This window comes from Crocodylus porosus, unplaced genomic scaffold (assembly GCF_001723895.1).
Source record: "Crocodylus porosus isolate Cpor-Errol unplaced genomic scaffold, CroPor_comp1, whole genome shotgun sequence".
Taxonomy (NCBI): domain Eukaryota; kingdom Metazoa; phylum Chordata; order Crocodylia; family Crocodylidae; genus Crocodylus; species Crocodylus porosus.
The window spans coordinates 19,594,160-19,610,634 of record NW_017728918.1 but is presented as its reverse complement, the minus strand read 5'-3'; the positions used below and the strand labels follow the sequence as shown (position 1 = coordinate 19,610,634).

General features: G+C 39.2%; 1 protein-coding gene across 7 annotated transcripts in view; it reads right to left on the bottom strand.

The window, feature by feature from the left end:
- FAM49A (family with sequence similarity 49 member A) overlaps positions 1-16,475 on the bottom strand; it is a 51,277-nt gene that overhangs the window by 23,329 nt on the left and 11,473 nt on the right. For 2 of the 7 annotated variants that reach the window (XM_019537379.1, XM_019537380.1), the window contains one exon: positions 2,821-2,900. The exons of 2 other annotated variants lie outside the window; for them this stretch is intronic. In XM_019537379.1, coding sequence (XP_019392924.1) covers positions 2,821-2,890 — 70 coding nt within the window. In that variant the 5' untranslated portion in view covers positions 2,891-2,900. Of the gene's footprint in view, positions 1-2,555; positions 2,636-2,820; positions 2,902-16,475 lie in introns of those variants that run through there. 3 more of the 7 variants (XM_019537376.1, XM_019537377.1, XM_019537378.1) reach the window with 2 other exon arrangements.

The window sequence follows — 16,475 nt, the reverse complement described above, 5'->3', positions numbered from 1 at the left end:
GTCACAAGCTGGCAGAGGGTAGATTCAGACTAGACATCAGGAGGCGCTACTTCACAGTCAGGGCAGCTAGGATCTGGAACCAACTTCCAAGAGAAGTGGTGCTGGCTCCTATCCTGGGGGTCTTTAAGAGAAGGCTAGATGAACACCTTGCTGGGGTCGTTTGACCCCAGTACTTTGTCCTGTCATCACAGGGGGTCAGATTTGTTGATCTGCTAAGGTCCCTTCTGACCCTACCAACTATGAAACTATGAAAGACACTACATACATCCACTAGCTTCAAGTGTTCATGATTTCTTTACTGTTGATAATCTGTGTTAACAAGACAGTTGTGCAACCAAATCACTGGCATGCCCACAAGCATGACAATGGTTGACATTGGGAAGATGAAAGATGATGGAATTTTGGATGGTTTCCCTACTTTAGGATGTTCCCAATAAAGATGGTCTTTCATTTCAATGTGCATCAGAAATCTGATCACTGCTCAAGCCCAAAACAATGGGCACTCTCAGGAACCACAGGAGGTTTTGCAGTGTGCTGGTCCCCCTCAAATGATTCAGAAATTTTAAGAAATAACTTGGAAATATTGAAGGCAGATTTCTAAATGTGCCCATTTTAACTAAGCTTTAAGTAACTTAAACCTAGAACTGGAAAACTTAAGTATACAGGAAGTTACCAAGCCATTCCAGCAAATCCTCAGGTACGACTCATGTTCATGCAAATCAGTTCAAGAGCTTTCTTTTAATATTAAAGTATATGAAAGCATGAGAATGTGCAGATTAATCCACAACACATTATAGAAATCATCCCACAACATTATGAAATGTCTTATACGAAGAAGAAAATTGCAACACACATTTACCATTTCCCTCAGGAACCTCAAACTCATCATGCCTTTAGTCACTTTAGATCCTCCCATTGTTGGATGCATTAAAATAACATATGAATGGGCCTATACTAATTGCCTGTCACATTCCTTGAGGAGCAGGTGCCCTCAGAATCACTCCATTTTAAATCTTGCTTGCAATGTGCTTAGGGAAAATCCAATATTTATAACCCAAATGCTAAAATAGCATCCTACTACCATCAACTCCAAGGCATTCTACTGCCAAACCACTTGTTTCTTGCCAAATATGCCTTCTTGTGCAGCACATACTTGCTTTCAGGATGTGACACAATGGGACTAATTAAACAGTATAGCCCCCAAACAGTAAAAAACTTAGAAACAGATTAGGATGCTAGAGTACTTATTTAACTCTCTAAATGTTGATAGATAAAATAAGCATGATATCTGGAATAAGGGTTCAAAACCCCAGTTTTTTTCTGTAAAAAAGAGAGTTAGACAGACAAAGAAGAAAAGAATACAAGGCTGATAAAGCAAATCATTTCACTGTGCCTCAAATTAATCTGTCAGTAGTTTATAATGGATTCTTCATATTGACGTAAAATTAGAATCAGAATGGGAAAATTATCATAGGCTCCAACAAATTGTATTTAAAAGCTCTAGACCCAATCCAGGAAACAACACTCAAGTTGTTTGCTTAAGCACATACTTATGTCATCTTTATTTAGCAATCTCCTGAATCCAGATTTAATAACATGCACAACACACAATTTTCCCTATTACTAAAAAAAAATTGTAAAACAAGCAAGTATCAAATTCTTTAAAGATTATTTCAAAGTAAAAAGACATTTGGACTTAGTTTAAAGGGATGTTTTCAGATTAAGTTGGTGGCTTTCCCAAAACAGCTTGACAGAAGTTTATATTTAATTGCTGCCAGAAATGCATTTGGAATATTTCAAATAAAAGGTATTATGACATCAGCCAAGACAACATATATTGTTAGCATTTAAAAAAGGTATTTTGTATAAGTAGCAGAGCACACCGATTTAAGCCATGTTTCAGAATTTGATGGCTAGATTTCAAGAGAAAGTCTAGAGTACATGCAGGAATAGTCAAATAAACTGAAATTAGCTTTCCTCAACTATAGATGTGATCAGAAAGTTTCTCAAGCTGATAGACATGCACTTAAGAGAAATGCAATCAAGCATATACACTATGACCACATTATTCACTTTTGAAATTAAAAAAAAAAAATCAGTTGAATGGATTTTGAACAATGCAAAGAAATGTCATTTTTGAACAATTTAGATTGTAGTTCTAATAGAAACCATTGAGTATATTAAAAAGACACACACTTTCATCTGATAAGAGGACAGAGAAATGTGTGTTAATTTTTTAACCCTTAAAGCAAGTTTAAGACAGTAAAGATTACTTGTAAAAATAAGTTTTCTGTGTTAAATCAAAAATAGTGTCTTGAAACCAAGTCAAGACAAGATCACTCTTAAATATCATGTCTCACATTTTCTGCCAAAAAGTTTTTAATGATATTACAAGAAGATATTTTACAGCTACAAGAATTCAATATCAAATTTGAGTGTAAGTTACTTTGTTTGCAAATCCCTTTTGAATTACTTTGTGATGTAAAAATTCATGCAGATTATTGGGGGGGGGGGAGAGAGGAGAAGGAGGCAAGCCAGGCAAGAAGTTTGCTCACTTTCAAAGTCAAGGAAAAAATTTGGCCCCTGATCAAGTTCTGTGCAAGTGAGAACTTTTAAAAGATTTCCCATTTGGTTCCTGAAAAAAAGAAAAGGAAAAGAAAAGGAGCTCTGAGCAAATGAATAATATTACATACATCATTTTGAAGAGCCAAGGTCTGCTGGTACCTGTATACTATAAATCACATTTAAAGGGTTCCTCCTCAACCAACTGTATAATTAGGGAAAAGATTCTATCATTATCCTGTAATTCTTTGAACTTACTTTCAAAATCCAGGAAAAAATGTGGATAGTTTTCAATTTCCCTGGTAAGGACTTTAAGAAGATTACCCATCCCAGCAAACCTAGTGAATGCAACAAAATCACAACACAGTTATATATGCAAAAGTAGAAAGTTAAACCTAAGAGTTTGATACAGTCTACAATATACATTAAATATCACGAGAAAAGCTGGAACTTAAGGAAACTTATGACGGCAAATTACATGATATTTTTGCATTGAGATAGAGAGATGCAATATGATTTACCATAATGGGTATTAGAGGGAAAAAAACAAACAAACCAAAAAAAACCTGTCAGAAACCCTTCCTTTTCTCCTTATATTTTTACTTTTCTTTTTTTTAAATGGGAAAAATCTCTTAAACCATAACTCTATATTTTCAGTAATGTTATGAATACTCGCACCCCATGTTAATAAAAGCACTTCCCAATGTCAGAAGAAAATGGCAAATTCACTGGAAAGCAAGTTGCTCAGTGACAATCATGAAATACGGAGAGTTTCACCTACAAAGAAAACTTGCCCTATTTATAGTTATATAGGTATGACTCATGGACATTCATTCTGGCAGAGTATAAGGAAAGTGTTTTTGGCTTTTGCTTAAACCCGTTTAGCCATTAAACTAGGAAAAGGGCATATTTGTATCAAAGTAAAGACAGTTTTTTGCAAAATGAAGTGAGGGGGAAAGAGCTTCTACAAATTCTGAAAAAGAGGGGTGCTATCGAACTGACCAATTACATGAATTTAAAAAAAATTGTATCAAGTATACGTATATATAAAGATGAACCTTGTAATCCACTGATTTCAGAGAAGCTAGTGTTATAATACAAGTTAAAAATCATTGATGTAGTCTCAAAAAATCATCTGTCTCTTTTTTCAGTTTATATTTTCAACAAAATGATCCAGAATTTTTGCCGTTCAAAACATTTCTAATGAACAGACCATCAAGTCCTGCTAAACAATTAGCAATACTTTGTGTCAAGAACATTAAAACATGAGGTACCTCAGTTTTCCAGAAAATTATATTCATTTCTATGGAGAAAGAATTACATTTTTACTTTCTAAACAAGTTCTACACTGTATCACTAAAGTGTACTTCTCTTAGCTCACAAAAAGTATCACATAAATGAAATGAAACTTAAAATTATGTAGTTTTTGAGTAATTTAATATTTCTTCTTGTTAAAGTGGAACACTAGAAGCAAATAAATGTAGACCTCAATTCCCCTTCCCACCCATATTTCTGCATTTCACAAAAAGCATTAGATTAACATTAACATTTAAGGAACCAGATTATACCACCCAGAATAAAAAAACACTTTGGATTCCTCATTTTCAACTCATTTCAAACCAGGCCTTACCTCATTGCTTTCAGAATAGACATCATCCAACCAAACAATTTCTTCTAGTTCCAAGGTCAGTACTCTGCATCGAAAGACTGCCTTTGTAGATGGCCTAATATTAGCGATTTTGTTGACAGCTGCCCTTTCAGCAAAAACTAAGCATGTGTTCCCACTTTTGTATTTAGTTGCCTGAAATCTTGAACCTAAAACTCTTGTTTCTGACCACAGTAGTAGAGTGTATCAACGTTAAGGGAAAAACTTGTAATTGTACTTTCAGAAAAGTACTTTACCTTGTTTTCATTTTTTTATATTTGAACTTCCACTTTAGTTTATTTTTCCATGCCTTAATTTGTATTGATTTAGTGATTCAAACAGTTTTTCATTACAAACATTACATTTGTCCCTCTACAAATTGTAATGTTGATGATACTGCTGCCACTTCTGAAGTTCTGGAATCAACTTTGACATCCTCTATCTACATGCCCTAAAACTACTGATATGGTTTGTCATTTATGTACAAAAAAAAGATACTTGATCCAGTTGGTCAATGAACATAGGTCATTGCCTTATTGCAACAGACTCAAAAGGGAGATTAAAATAAACAAACAGATCTATGATCCTATTTAAAATCACCAACCAGAAGAGCAAGTAAAGAGCTTTTGTTCTGAGAGAAAGTGACAGTTTCTTGTTAATCATCCTATTTCCCATTCCCCGTGCTTTTCCATGGAAATCACTTCTTCCCCACAGTCTGAATTTCTGCTGAATTTTCTTTGAAAGTTTTTAATGCCATATTTTAAATCTTAAAATGAGTACAGAAATAAGAACCAATTTTGTAGAATACACTTTAATCAGATAAAAAAAATCAATTGTACTAAACTGAGATCTCTACAAATTGGTAGCTAATTAGTTCACCTCTAGGTTTGCAAGAATAATTTGTCCTCACACTTACAAAAAGGTATATGCTCCCAAATGAACAGTTGATATGTGCTAAATCATGCACAGTTGTTAACTTAGGTGTTTGAGCACAATGCTTAAATTTCACTGACCTGGAAAGTATGGCTGCCCAGTACTGTGGGTTTAGTTTAAATGTGGAGATGATACTCAAAAAACACAGTAAAATATTTCCACTGTAACATACATAAAACAGCTTCCAAATTCTACTTAATATTCAAGCTACTTAAAATTGCAGAAATAATTTAGCTGTCAGTAGACTACTTTAAAACTATGGTGTACTGATATCAGAACCTGGGCCTCATATTTTTATGCTTTCTTCTGCTTTTCAAACAACTAAAGTTTAGTTAAGAATTTCCAAACATCTGAAAGCATCGCTTCTATTTTATGTACATTTTTGGCACAGTTAAAAACATCAAATTTATGTTTACTTTTTTTAAGCACCACCCTAAAAAATAAATTAAAAAGAAACAGGGATAATAATTAAAAAATAAGCATTATGAGATTGTCATTATGCGCTCGTCTTCAGGTTTCTCCATTTTCTGACCATATTAAATATCAAGTCAAAATGACAGGGTTCCTTTCATCCCAGGGCTTATCGGTGGGGTTGTAAAATGTTTTATTTCTGTTTATATATTCTGAAGATACTTTTTCCTCATATGGAATGTACTTTCCATCCCCTAAAATAACCATTTTTTTTTGCACTATGAACAATAAACTGATTATTTAAAAATTTCAGAAATTAACATGGATTCAATCCACTGTTTTAAACAATGCTGAAATTCATTTTTAGACAAATATAATAAATATCTTAAAAGTAGGTATTGTGAATTTAATTTTATATAGATAGAGTGAAGGTTGGATTCTTTAACTATTACTTACCTTGATTTACACAGGGTTAGGGAACATAACTGTTATTTTATGGTATGATCTTCAGCTATATGAAAGTATGCACGTCCTCACAAACAGTACACTTGACCCAGTCCAAACTGTGTCATTGTTGATGATCAGGCTGCCACTTCTGAAGTTCTAGAAGCTGCCTTGACATCCTCCATATTTATATACTTATACAACCTCTAGTGTGAATGCAGCTATCCTAGCATAAAGAGCAGCGTAAGTATGCCTTAGTCTTGTGTAGTTTATTTTTTTTCTATATAGAATAATCTGCAAGTACACATATATTTACACTACTTTATTGTATTATATTCACTATACAGACATTTTGATTAACTTTACAAGTAATTTATTTACTAAGCGTGAATATGAGTGTCAGAATCTGGCTCCAAGAAACATTCACACATGAAATTCATATACAGAGCCAGATTATATTCTAAGTAGTTTTAAGCCAAGGATCAGTAACTTTTTCGCTGTCTTGGGCCAGAGCTTGGGACCTGACTCCCAGCTGCAAATCTCCATTTCCGGACAGCTAAAGCTCTCCGCACTTCCCACGCTGCACTGAGGTAAGCACAGACATGAGAAGAACAGCAGTGTGGGCTATGTGTTACCTGATTTTCTGTGTTGCCCCAAAACTTCCTAGGCTAGATCCAGCTCAGGGGCTGTAGGCTGCTGAGCCCTAACTTAGGTGCTTAAGTGAAATTTTATTTCACTTCTGAAAAATCCATGAATACATACACGTCTGTAATAACCAGTACCTTACCATTAAGTTTCAGACTAAACAACCGAAAGGACAAACCACCCGCCTTTTGTTTTAACAATTTCTCAGGGATCTGAACAGGGGGGAACATAATCACACATAGATGCCTCATTCCACTTATGTGCCTGTAGCAGGTGCCGACAACTGGCCTCTGATAGACTCCCGTGGAACCAGCTGAGTTGGCGGGGAACTTACCGGGACGAGTCTGGACAAACTGCGTGTCCCCGGCACACCAAAGAACAAGGGGAAGTCTGGGAAATCAGGCAGGCACCTGGGGCTGAAGAACGCGTGCCCCGGGGAGCCGGCTTTAATGGGCCCGGAGAGAAGACTGGGAAGTTTAAAGGGAAACACTGAAAAAAGGTGCAATGTTTGGCATCTCCTGGAGCAGGGACCAGGCAACTGAACCAGGACAGTAAATGGGTGAAGCAGAGGATCCTCTCTGACTGAATCCTCGTGGAGCATCATCAGGAGCATCCCAGCACAGCCGGAGAGTTTAGTAGTAGATGGCAGCATAATAGAGGTCACCCCTGTGAGCCTGGGAGCTAGGATCAGGGAAGGAAAGATCAGGTCCCACCCAATAGCTACTAACCAGGAAGAGGAAAGGACAGTTCTACTGAGGGCAATGGGGGCTTAGAGAAACTGAGGCAGCCAGGGCAAAGAGAAGATCTGCCTGGCACAACGAAGGGAAAAAAAGAGAAACAAGATGTAAACCTGGATGAAGATAGCCTAACAGAACCTCAACTCATCTGGGATCAACCACATTTAAACTGTTGGGGGGGAGGGGGGGCATTGTTTGGGTTCTGCAATCAAGGGACAATACAGGCCAGGAGAAAGAAACCTCCCTTTTGATTTAGGGTCTCTGAAAGAAAAGGACAAGTGGGGAGGAAATTCATAACTGTAAATATTATGAAATAATACTTTTGACACTGTTCCATGTGACACTTTCATAAGTAAACACAAATCATCATTGAGTAAGTGTTACTTTTGACTGGCCTCCAACTTCCTGTGACCATAAGATAAAAGCCAAATCAAGACCTGTAAATCTGTCTACAAAATGTGCTGGATCTACTTTTGGATCTAAAGTTCTCTGCTAGTCAGCAACAGAATACTGTATTCCAGGTTAGAACCACTCAAGTCACATTAGGTTGGTCAACACACCAAAACTTAGGAACCCAGATGTCCATTAGTGCTCGGTAACATTGGCCATTAAAACATTCCTGCCATTACAGTAGCATAAATGGAAAGCCTGCTTAACCCAGTTTATATGGAACTTTTTAATTTTCCTCCAACTTGCCTGGTACCCAGTATGCTTTGCAACCTCATGATTGGTCATTGCTGCAAGATCCCAGACCCAGAAGCATTTCCCCACTCAGCTGCATGCCCTGCCAGTACTGCTAACACCAGTCTCCGTGGAAACCCTGGCCCTGCGCTGTCACAGCCCTACCACTGCTGGGATCTCCACAGAAACTGGCTGCACCAACATGGGCAGGGGCTACTAGGGAATGGAGTCTGCTGCAGGCCTGAACCAGCCCGTGGGCAGGACTTTGCCCACCCTTTGTCTAATTGCACCGAATGCCATCACACAGAATAACCAAGACTTGACAATATACTACTAATATGCAGGACTGGAAAATTAAAAAGGTATAAAGTCTAGACAAGTGTTTTTCAAACTTTTTTGACCATGTAACCCCTTCTTTGCAAAACATTGCTGCTTGTACCCTCTACACCCCTGCATGCACATGCTTAGGAAAAGTAGCAACACTGACATCAACACACAGAAATCCTGTTACTCACTATGCAATGACCAGTCAGAAGCTCTGTAGCCATTATTATATTTTAGGCATGCACCCCTTGAAAAAGAACCGTGTTCTCCTGGGGGTATACGAATCCCCATTTTCAAAGTCACTAGCTTAAGTAAAAATCAGCATAAATAATGAACAGTTGAAACACTACGCTAGGATTTATCAATGGTTTCCTGTGAAATGACTGATATTTGAAGTGGACTTTGTGCACAGATCTGCCCTCAACCCAGTTCTGTTCAATGATTTGGTATGCAATTGGTGCATTATAAAATTTTTGAATGAAACTAGCCTCGAAGGGGCTGTTTTGCAGGATAAACAAACATGGGTAAATTAGAGAAAGTGTTTAAGATAATTAAGATGAGAACCTATAGGGTAGTACACTTAAAGAAAAAATTTAGGCACATACAGAAAAATTATATATACAGAATAGGAAACAACAGCATAGATTTCACAGACATTCATAGACATTAGGGCTGGAAGGAACCTCAAAAGATCTTCGAGTCCAGCCCTCTGTCCCAAGAGCAGGAAGTCAGCAGGGGTCATAGGATCCCAGCAAGATAAGCATCCAAATTTCTCTTGAAGGCATTCAAAGTAGGTGCTTGAACCACCTTCGATGGCAGTCTATTCCAGACCTTGGGGGCTCAGACAGTAAAGAAGTTCTTCCTTATGTCCAGCCTGAAACGGGCCCGGAGGAGTTTGTGACCATTTGACCTTGTCATCCCTTGGGGCGCTCTGGTGAACAAGCATTCCCCCAGATACTGGTGAGTACCCTGTATAAACTTATAGGCACTCATCAGATCACCTCTGAACTTGCACTTTTCCAGGCTGAAGAGCCCCATAGCTCTCAGCCTGTCGTCGTAAGGTCTGTTTTCCTGACCTCTGATCATGCACGTGGCTCTCCTTTGGACTCTCTCAAGCTTCTCCACATCCCTTTTTGAATTGTGAGCCCAAACTGGACACGGTACTCCAGCTGCAGCCTCACCAAGGCTGACTACAATAGTAGAATGACGTCCCGGGATTTGCTTGAAAAGCATGTATGGATGCAAGCTTTACCAGCAGCAGTATCACACTGAAGGCTCACGTTCATCTTGTCAATTGTGACCCCCAAGTCCCTTTCGTTCGTAGCGCTAGCCAGCGTAGCACTGCCGAGCCTACAAACATGCTGCAGGTTTTTCCTCCCAAGGTGGAGAACCTTGCATTTTTCAGTGTTGAACACCATCAGGTTCTTGTCTGCCCATTTCCTGAGCCTGTCAAGGTAAGCCTGGATCATCCTCCTGTCCTCAGGTGTGGACGCTTTACCCCAAAGTTTGGTGTCATCAGTGAACTTGGCCAGTCAGCTTCGGATTCCAATGTCCACATCATTAATGAAGATGTTGAGTAATATAGGTCCAAGGGCAGAGCCTTGAGGGACCCCACTGGCCACAGCACACGATGACAATTGACTTCCATCAACCACGACCCTCTGGGTCCAACCACGGAGCCAATTCCCCAGCCAGCAGACTGTGGTGAAGCTCAGGCCGCACTTGGCCAGTTTTGCTAAGAGGTGATCGTGGGATACCAGATTGAAGGCTTTTTTAAAGTCAAGATATACGACAAACTCTTCTCCCTTGTCTAGGTTATGGGTCACCTGGTTGTAAAAGGAAATAAGATTAGTCAAGCAAAACCTACCCACAACAAACTCATGCTGGCTATCTCTCAGGATGTTGCCATTGGCCACTCTGTTAAGAATAGCCTCTTTGATAACCTTTTCTAAGACCTTCCCCGGGATAGAGGTCAGGCTGATGGGCCTGTAGTTTGCCGGATCCACTTTTCTCCCCTTCTTGAAGATAGGCACCACATTGGCCTCCTTCCAATCTTTGGGCACTTCAACAGAGAGCTAGGAGTTCTTGAAGATCCGTGCCAGGGACCAAGCGATGATGCTTGCCACCTCCTTGAGTACCCTGGGGTGTAAGCTGTCAGAGCTGGCTGACTTGAAGGTATCCAGCCTCTCAAGGTTTTCCTTCACAAGGTCAACATTGATGGAAGGTAAGGAATCTCCCTCACCCAGGTCTTCCCATCCCATAATGAGCAGGGGCGACCCTTGGGACTGGTAAAAGACTGACACAAAGTACCCATTTAGCAAGTTGGCTTTTTTCTGGGTGTTGGTTGTCAGTTGTCCCATCTGGTTTAGCAGGGGTCCAATGTTGTCCTTGCTTTTCCTCCGGCTCCGGACAGGGAGCAGTACAACAAACTCCCTTGCCTTAATCCAAATAGAATGCAAAATACCAACTTCTGTCAACCACTAGAGGTTAGAGTCTTTCTAACACTGCATGCACACTGAAAAAAGAAAATACACAATGCAGTGAGAAAGATCAATATGAGAACTGTGTTGTCAGAGATGGTCTAGAAATAAAACAAAATCCATACACTGAGAACAAGAAACACCTCCTAATCATGGCTCATAATAAGAATTACAAATTTCAAATTTATTGTGTTACAATTTGTTACAAAAGGAATATGCTGATATTCCTTAAAATAGGATAAGCTTGAAAGTAATTAGCTGGAATTGCTACTGGAAGCCTGCAATAAATTTTGTACAATACAGTTTTCTTAAAATAGTAAAACTGATACACTGTAGTACCTTTATGCTCAAGCTTAACTTTGTAATAAAGCTGTATTTTAACTAATTGAGAAATTTGCATGGTAATTAATCATAGATTCATTTATGACACAGTTTACTCCCTTCATATTACAAGATGCACATGACCATAGAGGTCCATTATACAAAGAAAACAGAGTATTGTTCAGTGATGTGAGCAAAGTTAAACACTTGCACAAAAGTAGACATTGTGCAGTTGTTTTGACAACCCTGAAATGTTACTCAGTGGATTTCCTGTAAAGGAGGCATTTAAAACTCACAGACCAGTCTACAGACATTTACTCATTCAACATGGCTTCACATGAAACAGGGATAAAACAAGCTTAGGGAAGCCTTTTGTTGATTCTAGAGTGCCCTCTGCTGTTTGCAACCAAAACTTATCAGAAGATAATATTCCAATTTCAAGTGTTTTTAATTATCCAAAACATTCTACACTATTAAGGAAAAAGACAGCATGAAAGCACAGTCTAAAAAGAAACTGTAATACAGAATTACATTTATATGGCCACTGACTAATTTCCAGAGCAAGGAAAAAGAAAACAAAAACAAATATATCTGTACCTTTAATAAGGTAGGAACATTTTCTCAACTGAAACCTAGAACCTGAAACAAAGTCCAGTGAAATAAATTAGGAGTATTTCAATTAGTTATGAGGTGACCCTAATCTGGTTCTTCACAATTCCATTGCCATTAATCAAAATATCTATAGAATAATCTGAATTCAGAAAGAAGAGAGACGTATTGCATACTGTGATGATTGTTTTTTATATCATCTTCCCTGAAAAAACAAACTAACCCAGAGACTATTTTGAAATGATCCCATAGATGACTGGTACTTTTTAATTTAAAAAAATACAGATTTTAATTGGATTTTTCAATTTTAAATAGTAAAATAAAAGTATGTTTACAATTAAAGAGGGTAATTACTGAATTATATTTTCAGCCTGAAAACAACACTACTGTAATATGTTAACACCATTTAAATTTAAAAACAGAACAAAACAAAAAAAGAAATATTTTGATGCTAAAGGTTTAATGATAGACAAGGCACTGAACTGGTAGAAGTTATCGGCTATGAAACTGGAACTGGAATTTGTTGATATGCTAACCCGGGTGCCAGCTGTCATCTCTCTTCAGGTAAAAAAATAACGTTGCTTCATTTCAGCTTCTTCAATTAGTCCACTCAGAGTTAACAAAACAATTGTTGAAGAAACAGAAAAATGAAAGCAAGATTTCTAGTTTCAAAAACACTGTAAGCCTAGATGTTAAAGGCTGAAGTTTATTAGTTCTAAAACAGTCTAGAACATAATGATCAGAAATGAGCGGCCTGGTTCATAATTACTTGTTTTATTCAATAAATCAGTTTCAAATGAAAAAGATGATTTGATAGTCTTTTCTTAGGTCTCCAGCAAAATCTGAGCAATTTTATTTAATAAAAAATATAAATACTATTTTTATGAATTTTAATGAATTTCTATATAAAACTTTTTAACTGTGATTTATCACTTCTGTATAATCTAACAATCATTTATCATTTTCAAAAAAAGTAAATATTAAGAATCTGATTTAAGGTATATTAGGTTACATACCTGCTAAAACACACACACACACACACACACACATATATGTCCGGTTGACCAAAGCAAAGTGATAAATTAATATGTTTAGTCACAAATGTTTTAATAGTTACCAAGCAAAAAAAGAGATACCAACTCTTTCTTCAGGAAGGGAACAAAATAGTATAAAAGCAAGAAAAAATGTTTCACACAAAGTTTTCTACTTGCTTAGTTAAATCGGTCTATCCTGGGTTATTGTTATCAGCATTTCCATTAAGGGTAGCAATACAGAATTGCCGCTTGGGGAAGAAGAGCTACTTCTGTCAGCGCAAAAACAACTGTGGTTTATAATATTATCATCATCCTCATTATTATTATTATTATTATTATTAATGTTACAGGGGTGGTCAACCCCTGGTCCATGAAGCCATGTAATCTGGCCCACAGGGCTCCCCAAGGGTTTGGAAGGTTGGCCATGAGAGAATGCCATCACTCCCCCCACTGCCAAACCTCCAAGCCCTGCAGGCCAGATGACATGGCCCTGTGTGCAAGCCCAATTTGGTGTGCATGGGGCTGGGGCCTGATCTGTGGGCACTGGCTTGCCATGGCCAGAGCCAAGACCAGGACAGCAGAGCCTATCTGCCACACCCAGTGCACATGGGGCCAGGGTTAGGCTGATCTGTGGCCTGTGGCCCAATGCATGCTGAATTGGGCCCAGTGACCAGATCTAGCCCAAGGAGCCAAAAAGTTGGGCACCACTGATACGCTGCACATTATTATGTACCATAACATTGTAGTATAACATTTTACAATAAGATATTCAGTCAATAGAAATCAAGCCTCTATTATCTAGCAACCTCTCAAGAAGGATAACTCAGTATAGCTTCCTGTGGAGCCAGCCAATTCAACTACTTTAGTAATTTAGAAAGAAAAAAAAAGAACAGCTATTCATCACTGTGGAGTTAATTTGTAAGTGATTTTGTTCTACGTGAACCAAAATAATTTTCCTTTCCGTTTCTTCCTGAAATGAAAAGCCAAAACAAGGTTTCATTCACAGACCAGGTAGAGTCTTCTGTTTCAATTTCAGATATGTAAAATAAAACCAATGGAAATTAAAGGTTTCACAGGCGTTATTTACAAAGAATGGGTTGTTACAATGACAGTAGCAGTGTTTTTATCCAATGGCTAGGCAGTTAGGGCACTTACCCAGGATGTGCAAGAGAGGTTTATTTCCCTCCCTTATCTTATACTTCCCAAGAGTGTGACACTATCTCTACTCTATAGAATTTCCTGAAGTGAACTGCTCCCATCTGAACTACTGAAGCTGTTTTACTTTTCAAGGAATATGTAAATATTTCCAAACACAGAGCCTGGAATCACAACACACAAAACAGCCCAAGTTGACTGCCTGATTACTGGACTAAAATCACTCCCACTTTTCCCAGCTCACTTAAGAAAGTCCATATTGATGAGGAAATTGGATCTGGGTCTCCCATACTCTGAGACTGCCTTGACAACTTAAATAATTTGATAAAAAGGAAAGCACAACCACCTTGTTACTATAGCATACTATTATTAGTTGCTACTACAGGTTTCCCTTGATTTATATGGGTTCAATTTATGTGAATTTGCTCTTATGTGATGACTCTTTTGTACCCGTAATTCGTTATATGCAAGGTAAATTCACATATATGCGATTGGCATAGGCCTGGAGAACGCTGCATAAGTTGAATTTGCATAAAGCGAATGTACATTATAATGTAAGGAATTGGTTTCCATGTTGGCTGCTCCCGGCGCCGCTCCACTGCGGGCTGGGGTGAGTGTGGACAAACAGAGCCCCAGGTGGTGCAGAGTGTGGCACTCACCCCAGTCCCAGCTGCAGCAGCCCTGGGAGCTGCCAGCACCAGGGCACAGTGCAGCCAAGCGGCTACAGGGAGCTGTCATCGGCCACTCCCGGGATAGCTGCAGCAGGAGCTGAGGTGAGTGGAGATAGGCAGAGCCCCGGGGGGGTTGGGGAACGGTGCTGCCCAATGGCTGCACGCAGCTGGTGCCGGTAGCTCCTGGGGCCACTGCAGCCGGGGCTGGGGTGAGTGCCACACCACGCACCACCCAGGGCTCTGCTTGTCTTCACTCACCTCAGCCCGTGCTGAAGTGGCCCCGAGAGCAGATGACACAGGAATAAAGTACGTTTGCTTTATGCAAATTTGATTTATGTGCCGCTCTCCAGGAATACATGTACCGCATAAATTGAGGGAAACCTGTATATTGCCACAGTACTTTAAAGACATAGTCAAGGATCAGGACCCTACTCTGCTGGGCATTAGATGAAGAAAAAAAAAGGAATAGGATAATGTTGAAGCACAATCCCAAAAGTAGAATACTAGAATGCTGAGATCTTTATTATAGTGTAATGAAACTTGTTGATGTAAGTTTCTACTCTAATGGGTGGCGTAAAGTCGGAAGAGAATACATTACATGAACAAATATTTTGAAAAGATATCCACATCTTCTGTACAAAATTCTGCTATGCTCAAAAAAGTGACTGGATTCCCGTGTTGAATTCAATATAGATAAAGAAAGATTTTAATGATCTCTAACCAAGTTCTGTACTTAATTCAAGTTTTCCTCAATCCTCTTCTTGCAGCTGTGAAGTGGGAATGGAGAGCTAAAAAGTTCAATTCCCACTTCAGCCTGGAGCATATCAGAGAATGGCATCTTATCACCACTGAATCAAGAAAATACCGGTTTTTGTTTATTGCTTCCATTCAGTTACTGAAAATACTTTTTTAAGTGCTCAAGTTAGCTTGTCAATTAATCCAAAAATATAATTTTTCAAGTATTCAAAATAATCAAGACCAATCATTCCAAGTATTCTAAAATCAGAAGATTTGAAAGTTTAAACTAATCCTAAAGGATGTATTCCCCAATTTTCCTACCACCTCTCATACCACAGTTACCAGCAAGAGAATCATAGAGCCATTTGGTAAAATGCCAAATTACCACATTTACTCAATTCCAAGATGACCCTTAATTTAAGATGACCCCCTCAATAATTAGATTCTATATATGGAGAATTTATAAATTTGTTATAATTTTCCACATAGAGAATCTAATTATTATTTGAGGGCTGTTTTAAATTCACCCTTCCCACACACACATATTGCTCCAGCAGGGTAAGTACTAGCAGGGGCAAAGGCAATAGGGGTGCAGGCACTGAGGGAGACAGTAGAGAGCAGGTGATAGGGAGGTGAGGAGGGCATCAAGCAGCTTGATCACTGCCTCTTGCCCCCTGCCATGCGTGCTATCATTTACCCCCCTTATGCGTTCCCCTGCAGCCTCCGCACCCCCCTGCCCTCACAGCCCAGCCCAGCCCCCATTGCCTCTGCTTCTCACCTGTTCCTCTTCCCCTCAGGCTTACCCTTGCTCTAGCGCTAAAAAGCTCCATTCCCACTTCAGCCTGGAGCATGGAGCCTGGCCCCAGCCTGGCCTGATGGCAGCAGTGACAGCTCCAGCCAGGCCCTGGAGCTTGGACTATCCTGCCACACCACTGCCGCTGCTATCGGGCTAGACTGGGGGGAGGATGTAACAGGGGTGGGGGGACAGGGACCTGAGGCTACGGGATGGGGGGGGGAAGTCAGAGGAGGTGGGGGGGCAGGCAGCAGCTGACACTGCCTCACACTTGATTCATAGATTAAATACA